This window comes from Emys orbicularis, chromosome 5 (genome assembly GCF_028017835.1).
Source record: "Emys orbicularis isolate rEmyOrb1 chromosome 5, rEmyOrb1.hap1, whole genome shotgun sequence".
In the NCBI taxonomy this organism is placed as follows: domain Eukaryota; kingdom Metazoa; phylum Chordata; order Testudines; family Emydidae; genus Emys; species Emys orbicularis.
In genome coordinates this window covers 110,849,532-110,876,040 of record NC_088687.1, presented here as the reverse complement: position 1 = coordinate 110,876,040, position 26,509 = coordinate 110,849,532, and the positions used below count along the sequence as shown (strand labels likewise).

Sequence of the window (26,509 nt, the reverse complement as noted above, 5' to 3'; positions counted from 1 at the left end):
ACGTTATATCTGAATTAATGTTATATCAGGCCGCGTTATATCAGGGTAGAGGTGTACTTTAAAGCTTCCATAATACTTTCTATCAGAAGATCTCATTTTGCTTTATGAACACTTTATGAGATAAGTATTATGCCCTTGTAACATGTGAGGAAATTAAACCTGAGAACTAACATACCAAACCCTGGTCTCCTTAAATGCTGATGTCCATAATACAGTGTAAAGGTGGTATATCCAAGAATGAAATCACCAACCATAAATGGGTTCCAAATGGATCAGATCATAGCAGCCCAGGCCACGTATAGCATATCACCCCAATCTCCCCCCCCCTTTTTTTTTTTAAACTGGCTTCCTGTCATATCCCAGAACAAATCCAAGATTAGTATTCTCATCTTCAAAGCCTTCCAAAGGATTGGTCCAAGTTACCCAAGGAATCACCTCATCCAAGTGATAATGAGCTCCCACAACAGGGATGTCACACTGGAACAGCCAACCTCAAGCATGAAACTTGCGCTTACGGGAGACAGAAGTCTCTCAGGTCAGGATGACCTGCAGCACCTTTTGAAGCAAAATGCAAAATTTACTTCTTCAACCTATCCTCACCTGAATAATGTCCCCATCCTCCACAAAATAAACAAAACTACACAAAATACAGATCCTTCAGAATGAAGGGGAAAGACAGAAATATATCTGTACATATACATACTTTAAATCTGCAAGGCACTAAGATACCATGAAAAAACTTAATTCTTGTGGGCGTTCATTCTACAGTTTTTGACTGGCCCCACTTAGAAAATTGTCTCCTGCACAGACAAACTTCACCCTTATTGTTGAGCATTCCATTGCACCAGAGGAGCAAAGCTTTTGACCATAGTCTTCATCCCAAAGAGGTGGTTTAGGTGATCGTTTAGTTACACTAGTCCCAGACCACTGACTCCCTTGAAGATAAGGACCAAGTCTTTGAACTTGATTCAATATTCTATGGGACGACAGTGCAGGGTTCAAAAGACAGGTATGATATGCTTTCAGTAGTCAGTGTCGATGAGGTGTGCTGCAGGGTTCTGTACCAGTGAAGCTTCCTAAAAGCTGAAAGGCTTCAATGCCAAGGCATAATACATGCTGTAATCCAACCAAAAAGTAACGAATGCACAAATGACTGAGGTCAGGTCATTGTTCAACAGGATGGGACGGAGTCTTCTAGCCCACTGGAGGTGGAAGAACATATTACTATTGGTTGCTGCTAGAAGAGAGTCTAGCATCCATGAGGATCCAGGACACTCCAAAGCTATAGTATTAATTGACCAATTGTGGGTCTGTACCTTCAACCAAAGGAGTGCACCATGGCTGTACTCTTCAAAATACTCTCTTTCCTCTGCTCACCAGCATCACCGCTGTCTTGCTCAGGTTCAGCTTCAGCCAGTTGTTCTTCAACCATGAGCTGATCTTGTCCAAGACCAGGGTCATCTTGATGGTAGTAGAAGTGATAGGAGATATTACTTATTATTTGTATTACTGTAGTGTCTATGGGCCGTAGGCATAGACCAGGACTCCTCCATTGTGTAAGCAACTGAACGGACTGAAGTAAAACCTGAATCTTCAAAAGTAAAATGAAAACTCAAGAATTAAACAGCAAGATAAAACGGATATGTCTCATCTCAAGAAGTCCAGGAAATCATTTTCTTTGGAATCTATAAGATCATATGTGCCATTGAATGAAACTTTGTCTACTGAAGCGGAAAAGCAGAACATTGATGAGTTTCGTGATCCCGCAAGTAAGACATTTTCAATGCCATTTTTGTCACTGAAATGCAGCCACAATGATAATTTAATACCTATTCAAGCCTTCCAACAGCTGTTCAATATCACTGTAATCCAGGGGCAGTCTCCATTAGAGTTCAACACTCCACAAAATGGCAAAGATCAGACCATGAATACATGCCATTAAAACTCAGGCAAAGATTTGAACTTGATGTGATGGCTGCAAGCTTCACCAACTAGCAATATAAAGAAGTGATTAAAGCACTTCATCCAGAATTTAATCCTCCACAGAGGAAGTTTTAAACTCAAGTCCACTACTAGCTACTGTAAGATAAAGCAGAGAAGACAAATGAAAAGAATCAAAATTGACAGTAATGCAAGATGGCTGGTCGAACAGGAGACATGATGTGATAACTGACAAGAATCCACACATGGAATAAATGCAATCCCATTGAATGCTATTGATTCTACATGTCTGAAAAGAAACCACAGAATATTCTGCCTTATCCTGAGCACATTGAAGTCAGTGGTGAAGTTTCTACTCACTTCAATAGAACAGGATCATGCCTATTATGTCCAAACTCCTGAATATGCCATCCAAGAATGTACTGAAAGGTGTGACAAGGAAGTCTATCATTTCTTTATGAGAACTTCTGAAGCACAAACATCCTAAACGTCTGAATGGGTGTTCAGTACATTATTTAAATCTTAGAACACCTAATCGTCCTAAAGCATACTGTGAAAGTTAAAAAATTCTTCTGCAACCACTATCATGATAGAAAAAAGGGCTTCCAATGACACAGAGTGGAAATCAGGAAGATTGTTTCTGTATTTGCACTTAACTACCATAAGTACATAGAAATTTGTACTATGCACAAGAAGAACTTTTGATCAAACATAGCTTAAATTTTACACAAGGGACTCTACAGAGAAGCACCAAAGCTAAAAAAGTAATTGAAGAATGTTTCAGAGGGACTTAGACTGAAGACACTGTCACAGCTTAAATCTGTCTTGATCTAATTAACAAGAATCTGAACCTCACAAGGACAAAATTTAAGAACTATTCAGGAGCACTATTCTGTTCTATTTAGGTTTTTACACCTCACTGTGGTATCTGAGGCTCTATCATTTCCATTACACTGCCAACAAAAATGAAGCAAAATATAAAGGTGACAGGTTGAGCTTGGAACAGACTGAAACGGGGCTAATGCAGGGCCATCTTGAATTCCTTTGCAAAGAAAACTGTCTCAGTTATATCAAAATGGTACAAAGTTGTGAGAATAAAAATCAAGAAAGACATGAGAGCTGAATTCAAAATTTGTCAATTCTTGAAAGACCTGTGCTCCTGTGCCAGGTCAGTCAGGCTTGTTTTTAGCACATTTAAATTAGTTTGATCAAATCTTCAAAACAGGCCAAGTGCTGAAAAAAACAAATAAGTTAGTAAAATCTCATCGTACCTAAGGGCAGATACAAAAGTTATTGGCTTAACTAGCTAATACACTGGGGCTCATGTTCCTGTGTTTTATTTACAGAAGGATAATTTTCATTTTTAGATAATGCATGTCTGAGGAATAAATAGACTTATACAGTGAATCACAAAGTAGGCATTTAGAGTTCCATTTCATTAAGCTACATATTTCCCTTCTAACCCAATCAGGTCTTTTCAGGTTGGAGAAAATCACTAGTCTGCTACCATACACAGTTTAACCCAGTATTTGACTGTGCTACATCTTTAGTGAGTGGGCATTTGAAGAAATAGACTATTAGGCTGTATGTAACAGCAAGTACAACAATGAGGGAAGCCAAGAGGGGGAAGGCAGACCCCATGATCTAATATCCAAAATGAAATAAAAGATTTTAATATTCTTGTTTCTATTTCCTTTATGGATTTTTCTTTAACACTTGTTTGACTATGGGGCAAAGCTTTTTATTGTCTATACATTTCCTGAAAAGCAAACCAGTCTCAGCTGTCAACATAAAGGGTGCTCATTATTTTGAGCATTAAGGCCCTGAATGCTAAATTCTTGCTAATCTTTGATCTTTAGTTTCTGTTCCTAATCCAATGACTTTTTAAATTATCTCTAAAAGTAGCAGTAATTTAAGATTACTTCCATATTATTGTGCAATCCAGTAACTCATTAAAAGAATGTTTTTGATGTCCTCTTTGACAGGTACTATCATCCACATTTTTTGTGAATTCCACTGCTTTTAACCTTCTGCCCCTATACAAACTGTAGGCCTTTTAGGAAAGGTTCATAGTAAATTAAACTTTTTAAAAGAACGATACCGTTCCCTTCCATAATAAAAAGCTTATAAATTATCTGTTATTTAACATGCAAGATGAAATAACCTCAACGATATCATTCTAAGGTCTAAAGAGTCACGTCTCTACACTTTAGTTTGCAGTGCTCTGAAGTGGCACATGAATTTTGATGGAGAAAACTAGCATTGTTGTAGAGTTGAAAAACTTGATATTTTAGAAGTCAAAACCCATCACTAATATAAGCAGAAGAGGTTTTACTATATGGTTGAAAACGTGAATTGACAAAGCATTCAGGTCTACCTGCAACCCTCCACTGCATGAAGCCCAGTAAGTGCTTGATTATTTAGGTGTTTATTGTTTATGCTACTGGAAGCAATGAGGCTAGGAGCATTAATACAATAAGCCTACAAAACAGACACTGAATTCAAATGGAAGGCAAGGGCATGTTTTACATAAAAGAATAAAATCCAACCAAAAAATAAGAAACTATTGCAGCCACAAGAAATATTTATTATCAGCATTCATTTGTGAGGATTTTTTTTCTATACAATGATAGTTACTGAATAGCTGCCATTTGCAAAGTGGGATATGTTTACAGAATCACTTAAAACCATATGTATACATGTGAAAATTGTAGTGCCCCTCCAACATTCAGTGTACCTGAGAGGCTCTATAGTATCTTAATTGAGACTACAAAATTAAACCACCTCAAAATTGTCAGAACAAAACTATTTACAGACCACTGCAGGTGTGAAAACGTTATTCACTGTCTGTCAGCATTTTTCTTTTAACCTCTTGATGGTGGAAGTCAGGATGTCCTCAATGATAACTACTTATCTCAAATGCAATACTGCATAATCAGAACACTTAGTCTGCCTTTTGCAAGTATTTTACATGGACGAGGGATAAGGAAGAAAAAAATATATGTACTGCTTTAAAGCTACCAATTTCAACCTCAAAAATACTTAAAATTTTGTATCACTTGGGACATTTTAAAATTTGATTGGACAAATGCAAGAAAGAATACTGAAATGAACTAGTAGTAGTAGAGACATGAACTATAGATGACTACATACATCTTTTCTAGCTCTAATTTCTATAATCTTATGACATACTGTACTCCTTGTAAAGTACATTTAAAAGGCCTACAAAAGCCTTAAAAGCTGTGGTATACGATTAGGACTAAAAAAGGTTTAAAAGCATTGTCTTTCACTGCTCAAAGAGTAGGATAAAAAATTAAATTATTTACTCGTCACACAAACAAGATTTTTAAATGGCCAACTGCATTTATGTGGGTTCTCACTATCTGGTAATTCCATGATGTCATGATACATGACCGGTTTTCTATTTTAATAACTGAAAAAAAGAAAGAAATCATAGCAATCTGTGATGTAAATTAGTGATGAATTTGTATCTAACAGAAGATGAACATTACCTTTAGTAGTGACTGCCATCTAAGTTTTTCCTGTGACTTTTTAAAAATCCCTTTTTGAAATTTTACACTCCAACAGAAGACAAATTCAGTTTACACTATTCAGTTATACAGTACTTCTGAATATTACTCTTCAGTGCATATACAACATTAAGTCCAAGTTTCTAACTTATGCTATGTCAGTTTCACATTAGACTTGATCCAAAGAGTGGGGAAAAGCACACAGAAGTTGATACTATACTAATTAGATGTGAAAATGATCAATAATAAATACCACATCTACAGCAAACAACTGCCCCATGCCAAAAGAATTTGAACTTAAAGAAAATTATTCACCATCATGCTACCAGAAACACATTCAGGTGCATAATTTCTGCAAATCTCTGTTATTTATATGTGCAGACAAATTTAATAAGTAAAAACTCAGACTTTTACATTCAGGTTTACAAGTGTGAATTGGCTTTAATTTATTCTATTACACTGAAAAATTAACAAATGCTATAAAGGTACAGAGAAATTGGAAAAGCAAGTATGACTAGTTACTTCTGTATGACAAATTAGCAGGTATCTCTCTAAATGCAGTTTTATGCATCCAATCACAAGTTAGTTTTGTCATCCACACAAAGTTAAACACACTTATTACAGATCCACATTAGCCCTAGCTGCTTTGAGGAATTAAGTAGAAGCACTATTATAAAGTGGGAGGCTCGCCTTCTCATCCAAAAAATGCATTCCTTTGATTTACTCTCTAGTACTACTATTTCCTTATCTAATACATATTATAAAACAAACATCTTACAATCCAAAGCAGACAAAGCAACTGAACTCCCCTCCCACAACCAACCACTCTACAAGTCAATAGAGCACTTCTTTCCCTTCAATTGTTCCAAGGGAACTGCTTAAGTCTCATATTAAGAACTCGGCTACTGTAATTTTTCAAAAGATAAACCAACTAATCCTAACTGATATAACTCTTCTGTATTCTGAGTATTCTAAAAACACATTAGCTGCGGTTTAGGACATATCCACCAATTTACAAGAAATTATGAAGGTTGAGAACACAGCAGAAGGAAAACAACCCAACAACAAGCAGCTGAGTCTGGCCAGGTGCAAACTAGCGCTCAGTAGCATTACTTTATTCAGAAACTCTTGTTCCATGAACCAGCAGAATTCTGCAGAGCATTTCATTTTCTCAGAAGTGATATTTTCAGCTTATCAAGGAGCAGAACCGACTGGCTGAAAAAGGAGATCCGTCTAGCCTCCTAAGAAGAATAGTGGTGTTATTTAATGTGAATAGAATGTTACACAGCATAAAAACCTCTGAATTATTTTAGTCAGTTATGGCCTCTGGCATTCCAAAATGCCGAAAGTATTTTGTTCAATTGTAAGAAGTTACTCATTTTCCATTGTTTGGCCATATATTAATACCTGATTTAATATTTTCTTTCAGTTTGCTGCCTTCTCAGTTATAAATAACTAAAAGTAAAGTTATAGTGATAAACAGGGTAATGCTATTTTAATAACATTCCCTGAGTGCCAGACAATGAGCCTTGCATGCTAATAGTTAAAATATAAAGTACTACCAAACAAACATGATTCCCTAGCTCTGTCACTGACTTGCTGTGTGACCTGAGGAAGTCTCTTATCCTTATTACCCCTCAGTTTTTCTACTAGCAAAATGGGAACGGTGAAGATTTTGAAATATATGTACAAAAAGCATTAAGCATAATTACGGATTTATCTTAGTTGTGTCTTAAAGCACTTCATTCAAAAAAAGATTGTTTCATTACTGCTGTTGCAGTGGCCTGTCAGAAACTGAACATTCTCTTTCTCTAACCATTACATCCAGTAAATATGCCTCTTTCACTCCTTTCCAATCCTCTCTTATGGAGCCAAGGACTAGTTTACTTCCTGTACTAGGATGAGTGCTAATAGCATGTGTTAGTTAACTTGCTCTCCCTTTTATTGTATGGCTCTTACACAACAAATAAACTTCTGTATTTTAAATAATTATGTATGAATTATACAATAATTTAAGAACTGTGCATAGTGTCTTCAACAGTTTCATGTCAGAACGTTGAAATAAGGAGTTTAGGCCAAAAAGGTAGCCTCAGTGCAACTCTTATTTATAGCTAAGATAAATATTGTGCAATTGTAGAAGTAACACCTAGTACACTATAACTGTACTAAAATGGTTTATTAGCATAGTTGGTATCTGTCACCCATGTGAGCTTTTTTAAATGTAGAGAATAAATTAACTGAACATAAAATTCAGCATTACTGAATGTTTCTGTTGACAATGTACACATACGTGTAAAACCGTTGATAAAAAGTTGGTTTTGAATTGAAAAATTCCATTTGAGTTTTTAAAAATGTTCTCAAGTTCTAAAAAAGTGCATCAGTGGCATTATGCATCAGGTGTGGCACTGATTTCCATAAAAGACTGTTCTATTTCCAAGTTAGAAAATGCGTTTTTGTTTTTTTTAAACCAACTGCTAGCCCTTGACTGTCTTTCCATCTTGTACATCATCACTATTAGTAGTGGAGATACTACAGGCCAAATTATGTACTCGGTGACAGCTGTGCAACCCTGTAGTCTTCCAGGTAAGTCAATGACACCTCAAGAAGATAGGGTTGCACAGGTGTCACTATTTTCTTGAGGTGATTTTCACAGGTGTCAGTAACTTAACTGGAAGATTACAGAGCTGCACAGCTGTCACTGAATACATAATTTGGCCAGTATTTTCATCCCCAGTAGTCATGATGCATGTGACTGAAAGATTCCAGCTTGACTGTCATGTCCGAAGCTGAGTTTGTGGGGCTGGCAGTTAGAAAAAACAGGCCACATTCTCTCATATCAATAACTACTTGAAGCCATAACCAGCTGCTCTCCCAATTCTCAAGCTATCCCAGCCCCAAAGTTAGAGCAGCACCTAAGCTTCCATAGCTTATGCCAACTGACTATGGGACCATATGCTAACTGAGAATTGGCAGAATACTGAGATATTGCCACATCAAGGGAGAGCTAGCTGGTACAGGAGCTGCCTTTATAGCAGCTAGCTGAGCGCTTCCCCACCCATGCTAGGGGAATTCTCAGCTGGCCAGTTAGAGCCAGACTCCAGCCACTTTACACTGAACTGTACACGTAGTTGGAACAGTGGCAGAGAATGTGACCCCGGTATCGTTTTCCTTGCAAACTGAGCACTGAGTAAGTGTGATATGGAAATTAGCAAGACAAAATGGAATCGCATAGTAGATTTGTAAAGTTATTTTAGAGCAGAATTTGTTTTGTGGAGGGTAGAACTCCAGTTAGTGAATAAGTGGAGAAAATAAATTAAGCATTTTGTTTTATAATGTCTACAATTTAAGTACATATTTAATCTTCCAATTTGCAAGCTTAATTTTGTTTTAAAGCATTTCAATTTATCTTACATTTACTTTTTAAACAGTCTGCCTCTGCCCCTCCTACAACCTGAATTTTCTATGCTCTTACCAGAAATCCTGACAGGGGGCAGTAAAGTCCACTGAAGGGAATGGGAAGATTTCACAGAATACCTGGTACTTTATCATGCTACTTATGCTGAATCCACACACAAGAATTATTTAACTTTTAGACAATGTTATAGCATCATTATCCATCACAATGCTAAGAGTTTTCATTAAGCAACAGTTAAGGGATATTTTCCCGCCATCTCACAATCTCCCCCTTCCCCCCCAACAACATTTTAGAAAAGGACTCAAGGTTTGTAATTGGAAAGAGGGAGGAAAACCTGATAAACTTTATTCCATGTATTTTTTAGCCACATGCTATAACTTACACAAAGCATCCTAAATGTTAGTACTCAAGCTCCATTGTCCTTGGGTCAGACAGCCTGAGTAGTATCTCCAGCAAGGAACACTAACTTAGTTCTCCACTCTCAGGGCCAGAAGGACTTAAAACTTCGCCCTAGGGTGCAGAAAAAATGAAAAGCATCTAGCATATTAATGACTATTATAAGCAATTCAGCTACAGCACTGAGACTGAGGAGAGTTGCTCCTACCTTCTTTTGCCAGAAGGACTGTTAATCTAATGTGTGTTTCAGTGTAGGGAAAACTTAAATCATACCGAACACTTCAATTACACCTGGGATCAACAAGTTCCAACTTTCCTCTTATGAAAAAGCTGTCAAGTCTTATTTCACTAATATCACTATAAGACTTATGTCTGAAGTGTTTGTCAGTCATATAGCTCACTCATGCTACTGAATCCAACCTCATAAGAATTATTGCATTTTAACAATGTACAGTAACTCCTCACTTAAAGTTGTCCCGGTTAACGTTGTTTCGTTGTTACGTTGCTGATCAAATTAGGGAACATGCTCGTTTAAAGTTGTGCAATGCTCCCTTCTAACGTCGTTTGGCAGCCGCCTGCTTTGTCCACTGCTTGCAGGAAGAGCAGCCTGTTGCAGCTAGCTGGTGGGGGCTTGGAACCAGGGTGGACCGGCAGCCCCCCTATCAGCTCCCCGCTCCCTTAAGTTTCCTATGCTGCAGCCGCCCAGCAGGCTAGCAATTGGAGCTATCCCTCCCCCCACTGCCATGAGCTCCTGCCCTCTGCCTTGGAGCTGCTCCCCGAGCCTCCTGCTTGCTGTGGGGGGGGGGAGGGGCACTAATGTCAGGGTGTCTCCCTCCCCCTACACCCCACTTACCCCTTCTTCTCCATATAGAGCAGGGTGGGGACACAGAGAGAGACACAGACAGAGAGAGTCTGGGGCAGCAGCTGCTGTCTGAACTTCCTGATCCAAGACAAAGCAGTTAAGAGTGGGTCAGCTTATTTAAAAGGGGCAGTGTGCATTTCTCGCTCTCTCCCACACACAAGGTGTGTGTCTGTCTCTGTCTGCTATGCTATCTCCCCTCCCCTCCATTCCTGCTGCCTTGTGTGAGAGGCTACATTAACAACGTGTTAACCTTTCAGGGCTCAGCAGAGTGCTAGTTCATCATTTGGCAGCAAGGCATTCCCTGGGAAATATCGCACCCTCTTCCACCCTCTAACTTCACCACCTCAACCAAGCTTAACAATCATCATAGCTGTGAACAGTATTAAATTGTTTGTTTAAAATGTATACTATGTGTATATCTATATAATACATAGTTTTTTGTCTGGTGAAAAAAATTCCCTGGAACCTAACCCCCCCCCCCCCCATTTACATTAATTCTTATGGGGAAATTGGATTTGCTTAACATCGTTTCGCTTAAAGTCGCATTTTTCAGGAACATAACTACAACGTTAAGTGAGAAGTTACTGTAGTATCATCCTTATCTGACCACCACCTAATAGGGTAACTTCCAGCTGGCCATAAAGACTCTAACAAGATGCATTCTCATTATTACAATTCTGACCAAGTTAGTCTGTACGAATGTGTTCAGAGGAACAGCTCTGTCAAAACTGCAACAAGATTACATGGAATTTCCATTTAAAACAAATCACTAAGCCATTTAAAGAATTAGGCATGGGAACTCATGTTAGACACTATATAATAATATCTCACTTATCACTATCCGTACTAAGTGTGATACAAAGATAATTGCAACACACTGAAAACCGTAGACTAAAGTGATGTCAACAAAATAAGCAGTTTAACTGAAAATTGGAGACTGAATGATTCTTCAAATTTTTTGATCAAAACCAATAAAAATACTGAAGTACTGTGGCACAAAATTAGTATAAATAGACTTTATTGAAGTCAGTACCTCTGTACTGAAGCTGAAGATTGTGTCTACATAAGCACAAGTTGTAACATTTCACAACTTCTAAAAGGAATGTCAACAATTACAACGATCATGCATACCATGGTCGATAATCACATTTTAGAAGCATTTTCAACCATTTCTAAAGAAATGCTTATAACATTGTTATATATAGAACTACTTTCAATAAACTGCAAAACATTGATCAGCTTTTCCAGTATGGGCTACAGTGTCAACACAAAAGGGAGGCATAAATGTTTAATTTATGAAATCAGAATGGAATATTTACTGTAAAGAAAAAAAATTTAAAAGCTTTCAAATAAAGGCCATTACTGAACCAAAGTGAAGAGCACAACTTGAACTCTGAGTTCATTCATCTTTTAAAGTTGTCCTCTGAATAACTTCAGTTCAAAGCATAAATTCAGTACTGTGAGTATTCCTTGGACTGAAGTTTGGCAATGATGCGATCCAACTGTCTCTTTGCTTCACACTGTGGGAAATTGCTCATGTCATAATATTGAGGGGCAATTTTCACCAACCTGCCAAAAAGAGAAAAAAATTGTCACTAATATACAAGTTTTAACATTATAGAGCCTGTAGCCATTTTGCCTAATTAGCAGCTATGTAAAATAATTAAACATTATCCATCTCTTTAGTACTGTCTAGAAATGTGTAGATCCATCTTATGACTCCTAGGTCCAGCATTACAAAGGCAGTTTTGAATTTTCAAAAAGAAAAGTGGCTTTACATACAAAAATATCCAGAGTTTAAATGCTTATTTAAGCAGTACAAAAGTTATGAAACATGTTCACACTAGTCTCAAGGCTGTGGCCATTTCAAAGATCAAAATTTCCCAGTAATTCTTAAGAAGGAATAAGATACCTAATTTTTAGTGAGACAAGGCGGGTGAGGTAATATTTTTTTATTGGACCAACTTCTGTTGGTGAGAGAGACAAGCTTTTGAGCCTTTAAATAGAAATATTAAGTTCTGATTGACCCAAGTGCGAAACACTAATATTCAAATAATCCAAAAAAGCATTCTGAATTGAATCATAATACTGAAGTTGTAAACCTTTTATGATATACTGCAACGTTTTTGATTACTTCATAACCAGATAATTCCAAAAAGTATTGTATTCTACAACTTAAGATTCCAAGAACCATGAAGTCATATGTACAACACACAGAGAAACAAGGGACAACCTATATCAAGATGCAAAGTATGTAGCACAGCCTGCCTGTGCAATCATGCATCTATCACCAGAAAGTTAGCTCCTGGAAACTACAGTTCTTGCACCAAGGGAAAAATCCTAGCCGAATGATGACAATCGGAGTTTTGCCATTGACTTGAATGAGGCCAGGATTTCACCCGAAGTCTGTGACATAATGTTAAATCCTTCCTGCTCAGTCCTCAAAACAAATCCCAGGACTCCTCATTACTAACAAATATAAACATCTGAAACAGAAGCCAAAACCCCTTGTTCACATATATAGCCCCCACTAATGTATGGGAGCTATGTGTACAGATCAAGGGAGCTCAAGTCACCTGTAAGTGCACAAATCCATCTATTCCATCAAAACATTTGATAGGAAAAAAAGTTTTATAATATACAGTTGTGAAAAAAAGTACTAGCTTTAGGTAATTCTGAGAAAACACCATCAGATTAAAAAAAGATTCTTAGAAAAGAGAAAACGTTCAAGTGTTTTTGCTCACCATTCTGGCTTAATATCTGTACATGTGCGGATGTAGTTCTTTGTTGTAAGGACAAATTCATTATAAAGCACCCATTCAGGTTTGTGATCAAGAACTGTGGAAGGATGTAACTGCACCACCTGGTTGTCCTTCACTGTTAAGTAATGCCCTGTTCGCTCCAAATGTGCCACCTAAATTAAAAACAAAACAAAAACAAAACAAAAAAAGCTTTTCATTACATGTAAGGAAATAAATCTCTTCTACTTTGTGAACTCTGTTTGAAATTGTTTAAAACTACTCATGTGTTTATTGCCGGCACAACTCTATAGCAGATGTCTTATTTTAGAAAAAGAAATGAGTATTTTCAAGGTATGTAAGCCTAACTTTCTAAACCTCACATGGACTTTGCATACTTGCCAGCCAAGAGTAACTATTTATATTGCCTGTCAAGATTTCTAGTGTTTTTGGCAATTGCTAAGGTATACTTATTCATAAGCAATTCGAGCAAAAAAACAAAGTGATACAAAACTGACTAGTAGTTCTTACTTCAGGAAGAGGATCACTAGCACAAAAGCATACCAAATATAGTTCTTTAAAATGAAAACTTTGGAAGAAGTTTTTAATAGCAATATCTTACAAAGCCAATATCAGTCCAATAAGGACATCTGACTCAAGCACTTTAGTCATTCTACTGCCTCTGGGACTGACAAAGGAACAATATTGTTGGGTCTTAAATTCTCATTTGATACCAACTACAACAGTACTTTGGATTATAATAATGGACCTATAATAATATAGTTTCTACTAACACTTTGGATCTGAAAAACGCATAAGCCCAATAAAAGAGCTGGAGATCCAGTAAGACAGGAGGAAGAATGGTCTTGTGCTAATGGCATAAGACTCAGAGCTGAGAGATGCAGGTTTAGCAACACACTTTTGCTGTGACCTTGGTAAAGTCAATTAACCTCTCCATGTCCAAGTTTCCCTGTCTGTGAAGAGATAATGCCTACATCACAGAGCTGTTGCAATACTTAATTTATTAGGATTTGGTAAAGTATTCAGAGATCTTTATATCAGTAGTTTTATTTACAGAATTAATCTAAAACTAATTCATCATCCCTTTAGTTAACTTTTTATTGAAGACATCTTATACGGTCAACAATTCTGTTTGTTTTGTCACAAATATTAAAAGGGTGATAGAAAAATAATGAAAGGCAATATAGCAGAGTTGAAACAGTCCAGATTATGGAGTTACAGCTAGTTATATCAATGATTTTTTTAAAATCAGTTCATCTTGGGCCATCTTTCCTGAATTGTGAATCTAGTACAGGCAGTAAATTATTTCATTTATCTTCATTCTTTTGTTCTTACCAAACACATTTCTACAATTGTTTTTCATTTTTGCTACCATAGTGATTAAATATATTTATTGGTTTATGTCACAAGTATTCGAAAGAAATAACTACCTATGCTTACTTATAGCAAATCAGGATATTTCCCCAATGCCACAGTAAGAGAAATTCTTATATATTTTTTAAATGTTTTTGTGCTTGTCTCTTATACCTTTTGTGGCATTATCTACAATGTCTGGGATATTATTTGCAATGGTGTATTTTGAAATATCCCTTTTAAAATAGTCCTTTAAAGAATTAGTAATTTTTACCTAACTTCTCTTGTTCAACACAAAGGAAATTCGCAGATATACCATTACTTTATTTCAGGTTTGGATGACCACACAATAATGATTTTGTTTCCTGGATTGGGAATGGAATATATTGGTTCAAAAATATTCCTGGGAGAACAATTGTTTAACTGTTTCTATCATATGTAGAAAAGGTAAGGGAAGAACAACTCATTTATTTAAATATTTTATTGTAGGGAATAATTTGCTGTAAATTTTCTCATTAATAACATGTACATTTAGTATCCGAATCTCTCTTGACTATTTAAATTTATACAAAAATCTCAACATCTGATTTCCTCATGCTTAGTATCATAGCTTCCATTTTCCTGTCATTTATCTTATAGCCAGAAACAGTAATACGCTATTATTTTGAGGAGTTCTGGATTGATTTTGAAATATACAATAAAACATATGCATAAAAACAATTTTTATATGATATGTTACCTATTTTTAATTCCCCAATATTGATTGCCAGTGGTTCCACTGAAGGGACAGTGGAAGTAGAGTGGGAAAAGACGACAACTGGCACATACTACTTTTTAACAAAAGGTTTTGAGTTACAGCCATTAACTATAACTTGAGCAACAAGACAATCATAGTTTGAATGCACTATATATAAAATATATAATAATGGGATCAGGGCATCAATGCGTTAAGCACTGTAAAGGCATATGCATTTACCAGGACAAAAACCTTTGCAGCAGCAAGGTTTCCCCTCCCCCCCTTCATTTTTGTAACAATATTCAAAAACCTACTATCTGCAATAAAACCTATCTAGTCGATATTTTCGAATACTCCACTGATGCTAGTAATCTTTTTGAAATTATTTTTGATAAAATGTTTAGATTTATGTAGACGATTCAGTCTGTTTTGCCTTTGCCTCCTCAGGCATCACTAAAATGCAGGTATCCTCCAAGTTTTGGGACAGTGCAATTATACTTGCAATTACTTCCTTTGCTTGCCCTTTTCCAATTCAGTTATTTCCCCATTTTGTTTGTTTCCTTAACATTCTTTTTGGAAGCTTATCCTACTTTTAACACAGATTAGTACTTCCCATAAAGTTATTCTGGCTCCATCCTTAAGATTTCTAAAACCATGCAATTTCAGTTTTTACACTTAAAAAAAAAAAAATCTTTCTGCTCTAATAAAGAGTTGTTTAAGCATGAAAATTTAGTTCTTTGTGATCTGTTTTCCCCCAGCACTCAAATTTGACTAATATAGAATTTAAGATTTTTCCCTCTTAAAAATGAGAAAAAATTAACAAAGTATGTTTACATAAAAAGTCAGAAAATTCTCAAGACTAACACTAAATTTGTCAGTGTATTTTCCATTTATTTCTTAGTTAAAACTTTGCACTTCTCTAGTAACTTATATCAGTGCACTTCCAAGCAGTATCAATAATCAGGCCTCAATGCCTTTGTGAGGCATGTTATTTTACAGATAGGAAACTTAATACAGCATGCTTGTGGCAGACCTTTTGGCTATTGGTTTTGGTTTAAACCACTTAGAGTAAACAGGTTTGTTTTCTAAATTTCTGTCTCAATAAATTACTGTTTATGAGAAATGTTTACTATAATTAAAATAGACAGCCCATGGTTGAGATAACATTAGTATGAAAACCATGATTTTCATTTTTGGTTTGTATGTAATTTTAATGGTACTTTAAAGTAATATTTTATATTTTAATATAACATTAAAACAAAAAAGATTATAATACTACTGTTAAACTGTTAAAGAGTTACCCACTAAAAGGTGAATTCAGACAAACATAAAACATCAAAGTCACATGAGCTCTTCTCTCATCAAAATACACAAAATCCAAGGACATGTTAGTAACTTTTTAAAAGAAAGAACCTGGCACAAAATAAGTCCATGTAAACTACGCTTTCACTAAGCGTACGTCTATACTTACCTCCGGGTCCGGCGGTAAGCAATCGATCTTCTGGGATCGATCCCGGAAGTGCTCGCCGTCGACACCGGTACTCCTGCTCCGCGAAAGAAGTACGCGGAGTCGACGGGGGAGCCTGCCTGCCGCGTCTGGACCCGTGGTAAGTTCGAACTAAGGTACTTCGACTTCAGCTACGTTACTCACGTAGCTGAAGTTGCGTATCTTAGTTCGAAGTGGGGGGTTAGTGTGGACCAGGCCTAAAAGGCAGACCGGCTTACTGAGTAGCCATTTAGCAGTCCTCTCATAAGAATACAGCTCTCCCCCATTTTCTGATCAGCTAAAATTTTCTTTTAGAAACTAAACAGTGAATATGGCTTGATTTCCTTGCAAGTACCAACTATACATACTAACAAATTTTATGTCTGGTGGTATTCTGGAGTAATTTTTTCCTCACCATGCATCAGAGCGTACAATTATAGAAACGTAGACAACTAAAAACCAGAAAGGGGCCAGCGCTATAACTCTCCCAAGAGAACTAACTGTTGTGGGACGTATCACCATTCTACATAGGGGGAAAAAGTTTGAGAACAAGGTGGACAGTCTTGCAATATTTTTCTATCTCCTTCCCTGGGACTCTGTTAGATTTATTAGAATACATGTCTGTGCTCCACCCATGGTTTATCATTGACAGAAGTGTCGAGGCTGAAATGATCAATCACTGACTCAGCTTAAATACTTAGCTATCAGTATTTATAAATCAGTTGCTGACAATTGTTGGAGCAGATTAGATAATTAGAATAACCTCAATGTTTAGCACAATATCTTGTCCAACAATGAAGATCTAAATAGACAACTGGTCGTGACAAGCGTAACAATTCCTACATATTTTAAAATAATGAGTCAATACTTTAATCAAAATGCTCAGAGCATTTGCATTTTAGAAGCAGTAGACCATTATCCAAATGGAAGCTTATTGCCACTGTAAAACTTAATTTTAAATTTGTTAAAGCAAGCAGCTACCCGATCTTCCCCCTTTCATATCGGAAATCCAATATGGCAGTTGTAATGCAGTTTCCTTCTCATGCTTCAAATATCAGAAACAATTCTAGAAATACATTTTCTGTAGTTCTGTCAGATTAGACACGGTCTATTTTGCATTTTAAAATCATTTTATTTGAAAGACCATTTTATTAGGACTGTGTTTTGCTTTGTTTCTTTTACAATATTTACCAGGGATTAATTGTCAGCTATTCAACAAGGTAACTAGTAAAGACTAAAGAAATAACATTTTGAAAAAATTAGATTAGTTTAACTGCAATTTCTCTTCCAAGTGTGTGGTTTTCTTCAGATGACTATCATTTGTCAGGTTGATTGCACACTCCTACTCAATAAATCTTCTACTAAATAGGTTTGAATAAATTATGGTTAAACATTTTTATAAGTAATATTCATATAAGTTGCATAAACTGGTGATAGTTAATTAAGATAAAGTTAAAATCTACACAGCAAAAACTGAGGAGTCTATACATTTCATATACAGATACACACATACCTGCATAAAATACCCAGTAACCAAAGCCTTTCTTATATTGATATAATAGTCTCTGCTTGTAAAGTCTGTACTTCTACGAGGCAAATTAAATCTATCCATGATTCGTGACAGCTGTTGGCGTACATTGTCTGCAGACATCAGGGACCTGTAGTTAATGAAGTTGTCATAACACCACTGAACCGACTCATGATCTGCAATATTAAAAAAAAATCAGGAATCATCCAAAACTGAATGTTTTATCCCATTAAAACAAATAAATAAAACAACTGAATGGTCAATCAGATGAACCAGAAACAAAATCCATATTTTATAAGTGCTAACAGTTCTTAGGCTCTTCAATGGATTTTATACATTAGATAACTTGGCTAAAGTGTCTTCTACTCAGGAAATGTGTGGCCAGGACCAAAGAAAATACCTAGAATTTTTTGTGTGCGGTAATACACATACACATTTAAACACTATTGTCTTGCTGAAATGCTATGCCAATGAATTTCTTTCTTCCTAAGATGAGAGGCACTATGCAACACAAGTGCCCACACTGCTAGGAAAAATGAACAGGCTGCAAGTAGCATGTGGAAATCTTTACTAACTTTATATGGGTAATGAACGCATGAGAGACTAGTACAACTATATTGCATTGATACATCAACTAAATCAAATGAATAAAAATAATAAAACCTCCTTAAATATTAAGCCCTTTTATAGAGCTTTTTCATCTTTAAAGAGCAGTAGAAGCATGCTTTAGCTACCTTAGAGGAGTGGTAGGTTAAGTGTTTTCTGCCTTTTGAAGGGAAAATGAAAGCAGACATAAGTGGCTGGTCACAGCCTATCACAGTAACATCTCCAGAATTCCATACTTCTAGTGCTCTAGATTATCCAGACTAGTTGCCTACCATGGGTACGCTCACACTTTACTCCTTTTACTGTTCGGAAATGGTGGTTCTATCGAGACATTGTAACATTAGCTCATTTCAGCGAGTTTAAAGAAGGGTGATAACATTAAACACAGCATCAGTTCCCTTCAATAACAAAAATCAGAAACATTTAGACAATACCGGAACTACCTTAGAAATGTGTTTCATTCTTATGTAGCTCTGCCATGCCAGTTTATCTTCAAATGATGCACTTGAAATCACCTTTGTGGCTTTAAGTAATGCTGCTTTTGTCAGATTAGTAATCATCGATATGCAGAGCTGGAAAGGAGCTCAAAAGGACATCTAGCCCAGCCCCCTGCCTGAGGCAGGACCATGTATATCTAAGACCATCCCTGACAGGTGTTTGTCTAATCTGTTCTTAAAAGCCTCCAAAGACAGAAATTCCACAACCTCCCTTGGAAGCTTGTTCCAGTACTGAAACTATCCTTAAATTAGAAAGTTTTCCTAACACCTAACTGACATCTCCCTTGCTGCAGATTACTTCTTATCCTATCTCCAGTGGCCAGGGACGTCCTCTTTATAAACAGCCCTTAACATATCTGAAGACCTGTCAGGTCCCTACCTGTCTTCTTTTCTCAAGACTAAACATGCCCAGGTTGTTGGTTTTCTTAAACCTTTCCTCATAAGTCATATTCTCTGAACATATAATTTTTGTTGTTCTCATCTGGAGACTCTCCAATTTGTCCACATCTTTTTTGATGTGCGGTAACCACACAGCTGAGGCCTCACCAGTGCCAAGTAGAGCAGAACTACCTCTTTTGTCTTAATGTATTATTACTATATATTATTTGTTAAAATAGGTCTTCCATGTTCATGAATACTTTATATATGCTGTGTGAAATTAGATTGTAGGATCACTTCATTCTTAAAGGACATTGTCCTGAACATTTAGAGAAGTGATCCTTCACTTAAGTATAAACAAACAGGTGAAATGTACAAAGTTGTGCAAGATTTAAGGTACTTGTTTTCTGAGTAAGTTTTCGGTATTTTCAGACTAGCAAAAAAAGATAAATTTCTTATTGAGGAAGCTGTCAAGTTATTTTGTCGAAGCCAAGATGTTATAACTATTAAAAATAGATTATACTTTCCTCTCATAAGACACCTTACAAACAAAGGATTAATGTAGAGGCTTTTTGGTAGAATGAACAGTACAAACTAGCCCTAGAGTAATTTAAAGTTATTAAACCAAACACTGGAGAGAAAATCTCAACTGCATGCCATTTAATCTTTATCCCCTTCACTGAACTTAACAGGAGTTTTATAATGTCCTGTACAAAAGAATATCCAGTTGCAGTTTCCAGCCTCCCACCTCAAAATAAGGTACCATAGGAACACAGTGAAATTAAGCAATAACTGGTTCCCCAGATATTTCCACGTGCATAGAGTGGCATTTTACTCAAACTGAACACATCACCACAGCCCCTTGTTGTAAATGTACTGTCTAGTCAGTTTTCCTTTAATCATTACTGAACGTATGCTTCACCAGAGTACTTGTACTTGTATTTTTAAAGGGACAGTGGTTTAGGAGGAAAAACTGTATCTATAACAGCACACGACTCTCCTTTGGGGGCAAAAACAGGTGTACTAACACTAAGGTATTTGCCACAACCGCTGGATCCCAAACAAGATCGACCTAGGATCCAACACACCACCACCAATAAATATTATTTTGATGCTAAGTGAGGACTGAAAGCTGCTATCACTTTCGGCAGAGTTCTAAATCGAATTTTCATAAGGAGCATTGTTTTCACCCTCCAAGTCAAGCACTTCCTTCACTTGCAGGCTTCCAAAAAATGTTCAAATTAAGTGTCCATAAAAGGCACATGGAGAATCCTGGAGCCTCAAGTCTTCAATATAAAGAGCAGACAGCATAAAGGTGGCACCAGTGCAAGGCTCTCCAAAACTAATAGTGAATTTTCACAGAAGCCTCTTAACTACTGCTCAAAGTGAAGATCTGAAGACATCTGTAGGCTCTTTATCAAAAAAGATTGACACTCTCTCTTGCTACTGGAGCGTCACATGTGGTTATAGTCAAAAAGCAATCAGGTAATAATAGCATTTTTATTCTACATACAAGTTTAACTTTAAAAACCTACAGTTTTTACTCCTGTTAGTGCTGCAATAAGGTTATGGAAGAGTAAACTGGATTCAATTTTGCATCATACACCAAAGCTGCCAGCCAAGTCTTGAGTTCAACATTTTTTTCTTTATTTTTTTTTTCCTTTTACTGATTATGTAAAAATACAGCTGGATTGTTAAACTCCAGGTTAAGCTTTCTTGGCAATTGGTGTAATCTTTTCACTTATAAACAAAGCAAATTTGACATGGAAATCATTGATGAAAAATACTGGAACCCAGGATCCCACTTTTATAGTTATTTTTCAAGAAGACAGATAGGTGAAGATAAGCAGTTCTCTCTGTCATTTTGATCTTGCTCAAACTGCCAAAATATTTTTGAACAAAATGAGTGATGGTTTTGGAGGAGAGGACACTGTGTTTGTATATACACATACAAACCGTATATGTACAAGTGATATCCATGTGATAAATTACAGAGCCATGTGATAAACTTACCATTCACTATAGACATGTCACCTATGCTCTTCCAACAATTAATCTCCTTGAGACTTATTCCAACATTCCAGCCCCCTAACCAGCCTTTTCCCCCCAATCAACCTGGTCCCAGAAATGCTCCTCTCCTCCCCCAAAATCTGAAATATCCCCTCCTCAAAACTCCCCGGAGACATTACCCTCTGCCCAAGGCAAGCAAAATTCAGGTTTTCTACGCCTAATATTTCATATGCCTGGAAAGGGTAGATTCCTTCATATGCCTGTCCAAAGCTACCCAGCACTCACCTCAAGACCTGGGACAGACCAAGATACCCAACTTTAAAACAAATTTTTTTTTTGAGGGATACAGATGTGCTATTTCAAGTCTCTCTTAAAGGGATTTTACATGTAAAGGTTTTATTCTCTCTCCCTCTCAGCTCAATAGGTGGACTTGTGATAACGATGGCATCTAATTTTACAGGTAAAAGAAACATCAGAAACAACCCCAACATTTTATAAAACTCTAAAATAGTCTTAAAATAGCTTCTTAGACTATCTGCATCTGCCACCTGAAAAACTCAGTGCCTAAGCCAATTCAGAAAGGCACAGAGGAAACCCAGGGAGCAGATCTAGCAGAAGCAGGAGGGGAACTGGTAGTAAGAACATACAACTGGGCAGCAGACATGAGTTCAGGTCTTAATAAGTCAGTCTTCCAGATAAATGAGATTACTTCCTGGTTCAAAGGTAAGAGAGATAGTATTGTTAAAAATATGCCAATTTTTCCTCGCGTGATAACATTTATTTAAAAAATGTATTTAAAAATACTGTGTTATATAACGAACTGGTACTTTGAAATAGGATCCCTTAATTCACACTTGACACCAGGCATAGAGGATGGTAATATTAAGAGTTAATGCATATTATATAAATGCTTATGTTTACACTTACTTTGTTTGAAAGCATGGTAGACATTCAGCAAGGTCAAATGATCTCCATCTATGTGGGCAAACCTCATCTTGGCTTCATCTGCTGCTTTCTTGGCTTCCGTGGGGCGAACAAAACACTGTGGGACTAAACAAGGTTGGTATGGGCCCAACACAAACGCCCATATCGATGAGTCACGCATTCACAGATAGAGGAACAAGGCCTAGCTAGGTCAGTTCACAGAGCATAGGGCAGGGCAGGATGGCCTCCAACTGCATCTTGGACTGTTTACTACCTTGATTTGGTACATCAACACCTAACCACATCTGTAAGACAAGAGGGTTTCAAAGCTACAGAGTACCTGATTATTTTGACTAGAACTATATGTAGGCATCAAAATCTCTATTCTGAAGGCCATCAAGATTGCCTAAATATACTAGAAGGCTCAACAGATCTTAGTTCAAGACCCAGTGCTGATAGCTGTACCACACACCAGTATCAAAGTGACAATAAATGTCTAAGAGGAAGTTTTTTTCGGAGAGGCTCTGTATGGACAGAAGTGCAGAAGCGAGTTTTCAAACTATATTGCACTAGTGCAGCTGGTGAAACTTTACTACTAGTCTGCTGCTAGGTAATTTCAACCTTATATGTATTCTGTCATCTCCAGTAGGTATTGCTATCAGCACTGGTGCACAGAAACTTATGTGAATGAGAAAGTATCAAGAAGTCCAAGTCATGATGTTAGCGGTAGTGGTGGAAGGTTAAACCGCCCTTTGGCACTATTTGAAATAAAACTCCCACTCTGAAGTTGATGAATTCTGCCTATCCTCAGTTTCTCTTATACACATGATTTTATCCCTAAAGCATGCTTTGACTTTTAATTCAAAACCAGCAATTAAGTGCCAAAAATCTAACAGACGAATGGACAATTTAAGTGCACAAATATTTACTGCAGCATCACTTAGTTCTATGGTCTGTCAACATTTTATAAGCAGCCACCCCATTTTGATAGGTTTGCAACTCTAATCTTAATTCATGAGGTTGGAAGTTGTTATACAAGGTCTTCACCTCATTTAAAAAAAAAAAAACACAGAGTTTGGTTTTTCTTTAAGTAGACAGCATCATAAGGTTTTGTATGTGTCTAAGTTAATTTAATGCTATGAAACATGCTGAAAGGAGAGCCCTGAAGGCCTATGTTCTTTATTTTTCCAGTCACTTGGGACGTTTTGCACTTTTTCACAACTAAAGCCCACAAACCTAATTAGAAACACTATTCTAGATATCATTTGTCTGTAACACAGACAAGGACCTTTTGATTTGTATCTCTCATAAAAGCTAGTAAATGCTACATTTAAAGACCAGCTATACTGTACAAGTTGAATACTGCATGAAATTCCAATAAAAGATGGACATTGTAACAGCAATGTTAGTGGAAGAACCTTACTCTTCAATTCACATGGTAACAAATCTGAAAGACCAATGGATCAAATACAATGTAAATGAAGATGTTTCTTCCACAACCCCACATCTTTAAAGTCCCATATTTGAAAATAAAGGAAATTAAAAAAATTTTTAAAAGGTAAGTCTAACTTGAGCTAATAAAAACAAATTCTTAATTATGCTGTCACTCCACTGACTCACTGTTTTTCCTAGATGTGGCAGAGTTTTCCAGAAGCCTGCAATTTAGCAAGTGCTACAAAGTATTCAAAACAGTGAGTTAAGGATGAATAATATGCAATGCCCTCGCTTTACCTAGTTTAAATAAGCCTTCACACTCCTCAAAACAGCCTTTTGTAAAAGGAACTTATTGTATGAAGGTTTAACTAACTTATTTGCTATTGTGTTCAATAATTTTGCTATCCCTTCCTCCTTTTCGGTATTTAGTTCTTCCATTTAATCCAAACAGCTAATCTCTGAATTGATTCTGGACAGCTCCTACAGGTGCTTTCTGCAACATGTTGTCACCAGCCCAGCTGTTTGCCTTGTAGAACTTTTTGAGATTTTTGGTTTTAACAAACAGTAGTTTAACTACATCCAAGAAAGAGACCACCCTAAGCGGCCAGCTTTCTATATATTATTATTTATCCCAATAGATGGTGGTGATATTATTAAATGTAGGCTTGGAGGGGAGAAAGATATATAGAAGAAAAAAAAAAAAAAAGGCGTCTTGTCTAGACAAACAGATAGTGCACAACAAGCTGGGGTGTAAATCTACAGCGCAATACATGCCACATGCTAACTCTCTGTGTGGACCCCACTATCTCCCACTAGAAGTTTCCTAGGTGCCCTCAGCTTTGAAATAGCAGCAGGTCAATGTCCCCTAAGAAACTTCTATTGTATGGTAGCAGGGACCACACAGACAGTTAAGTGTGTAACATGCTAGTGTCCTGTAGAGTTACACCCCAGATTGCTGTGTACTATTCATCTAGATAACCCCTAACATACTCAGTAGAAAACAAAAGGCAAAATATTAAATTCAAAAGTTTATTTGCCTGACTCTCTCTCCTTAATATAACTTTTGGGGTGGGTAGGAAGGGGAAAGGAAAAAGTGACAGAAAAGGCAGGCACCAACCTACCACCACCTCCGCAAATAAGGCTACAATTTAGTTTAAAATGATTAGATTCTGCCCTGCCCATCTGCTCTGAGTCTGAACAGTCAAAAAACTCTGCAAACATTTTAGCTTGTTCTTACAAAACTTTCACATCATTAATACGCTGCAAGACTAAACTAAAGCAAAATTTTACACTTAGCCAAAACATTTTTCTAATCATCTACATTAAGCTTGAACCATTTCAAGAAGGATCAGAAGTAAAATTGTATTGTAAACAAGTCTGTAAATGGTAAGAACCAATATTAATATCCTCATCACCACAATGGACTAAAACTTGCTGTCATCTTGTTAAGACTGAGCATAAAGTCAATCGTTCTATATAATTGGGGATTTAAACATGGAACCCACTTGACTTCTTGTTTTTTTTCCCTCAGAAGACACATTACTTGACAAGCAGCTCTGCTACGGCATACTAACATTCATGTTTTGCAGCAGCAAAATATAGCTGCGCAGACATATCCATTAAATGTGTTATAGAATGAAATTTCCTTTTCCATTTTTGCAATAATATGTCACTACCCTTTTTGACTTTCCCTTTTACTTTGAAAACTTGGGAAATTTATGTAGTATTTCATTTATCTGAGTTTAAGGTTAGTAATTAATTTTTTTAAAATCAGATCACTCTGGGAAGAGTTGGGTTTACAAATTATGTAAAGGAATACCACAAATTAGATTGGGGATGTTAAAAAGGAAGTGGCCGAACTGATACTCCTAGTCCTCAACAGAAATGGACAACAATCCTCATAGACATTTCTGTTCCAATGGCCTGGAATTCTTCCGTACTAAGCAAAGCAATAGACATTTCTGTTCCAATGGCCTAGAATTCTTCCATATTAAAAAATTTAAAAAAAAAATCAAGATATTTTAGCTACAATCTAGGAAGTCAAATTCTTGTTTCACCATTTCATGCATAGTAAGTGTTAATTTCATTTCTAAATTTTAACCCACTACGAAGAATTCTATACAATAAGCTTCGAAAGGCACAATTCTAGCTTTATTAAAAGGTGTGTTTGTAATAATTTTTATGTACGGATGTTGGAAGACTAAAATGTTTTCTCAAACTGGAGAGCTGGGCTTTGTTTGGCATCTCTTTCCCTCCCCCTGCTATTACCTGACAACATGGCAGTAATAGATAGGATCTCATTAGAACAGTTGTAGTCACAACTTGCAATAACCATTTTAGCCAGCTGTGGATCCAGTGGAAATTCAGCCATCATGGATCCCAATTCAGTCAGGTCTCCATCATCATTTAAAGCGGCTAGATAATTCAAAAGCTCTAGGGCTCTCATCAAAGTTTCAGGAGCTGAAAGAAAAACACTATTAGTTAAGCTGCCTTTAGTAAGCAACAATGTGACAAAGTACAAACTATTATACACAATATTATTTTTCTTTCTGTAGTGGACCAAATTCAGAACACAAGCGGTCACCAAATGCAACTATAGAGATCTAGCAACCAATGAATCACATAATACTCAAAGTTTGATATCGGAGATTTCT

General features: G+C 36.6%; 1 protein-coding gene across 1 annotated transcript in view; it reads right to left on the bottom strand.

Annotated features, from left to right (window-relative positions):
• Nucleotides 1–11,154: 11,154 nt before the first annotated feature.
• DHX15 (DEAH-box helicase 15) overlaps nt 11,155–26,509 on the bottom strand; it is a 70,022-nt gene continuing 54,667 nt past the window's right edge. Inside the window, exons 10-14 of the mRNA XM_065405804.1 lie at nt 26,124–26,315; nt 22,425–22,547; nt 17,992–18,182; nt 12,889–13,058; nt 11,155–11,713 (exon numbers count right to left, since the gene is read on the bottom strand). Of these exons, the coding sequence (XP_065261876.1) occupies nt 11,596–11,713; nt 12,889–13,058; nt 17,992–18,182; nt 22,425–22,547; nt 26,124–26,315 (794 nt within the window). The 3' untranslated portion in view covers nt 11,155–11,595. The remainder of the gene's footprint in view (nt 11,714–12,888; nt 13,059–17,991; nt 18,183–22,424; nt 22,548–26,123; nt 26,316–26,509) is intronic.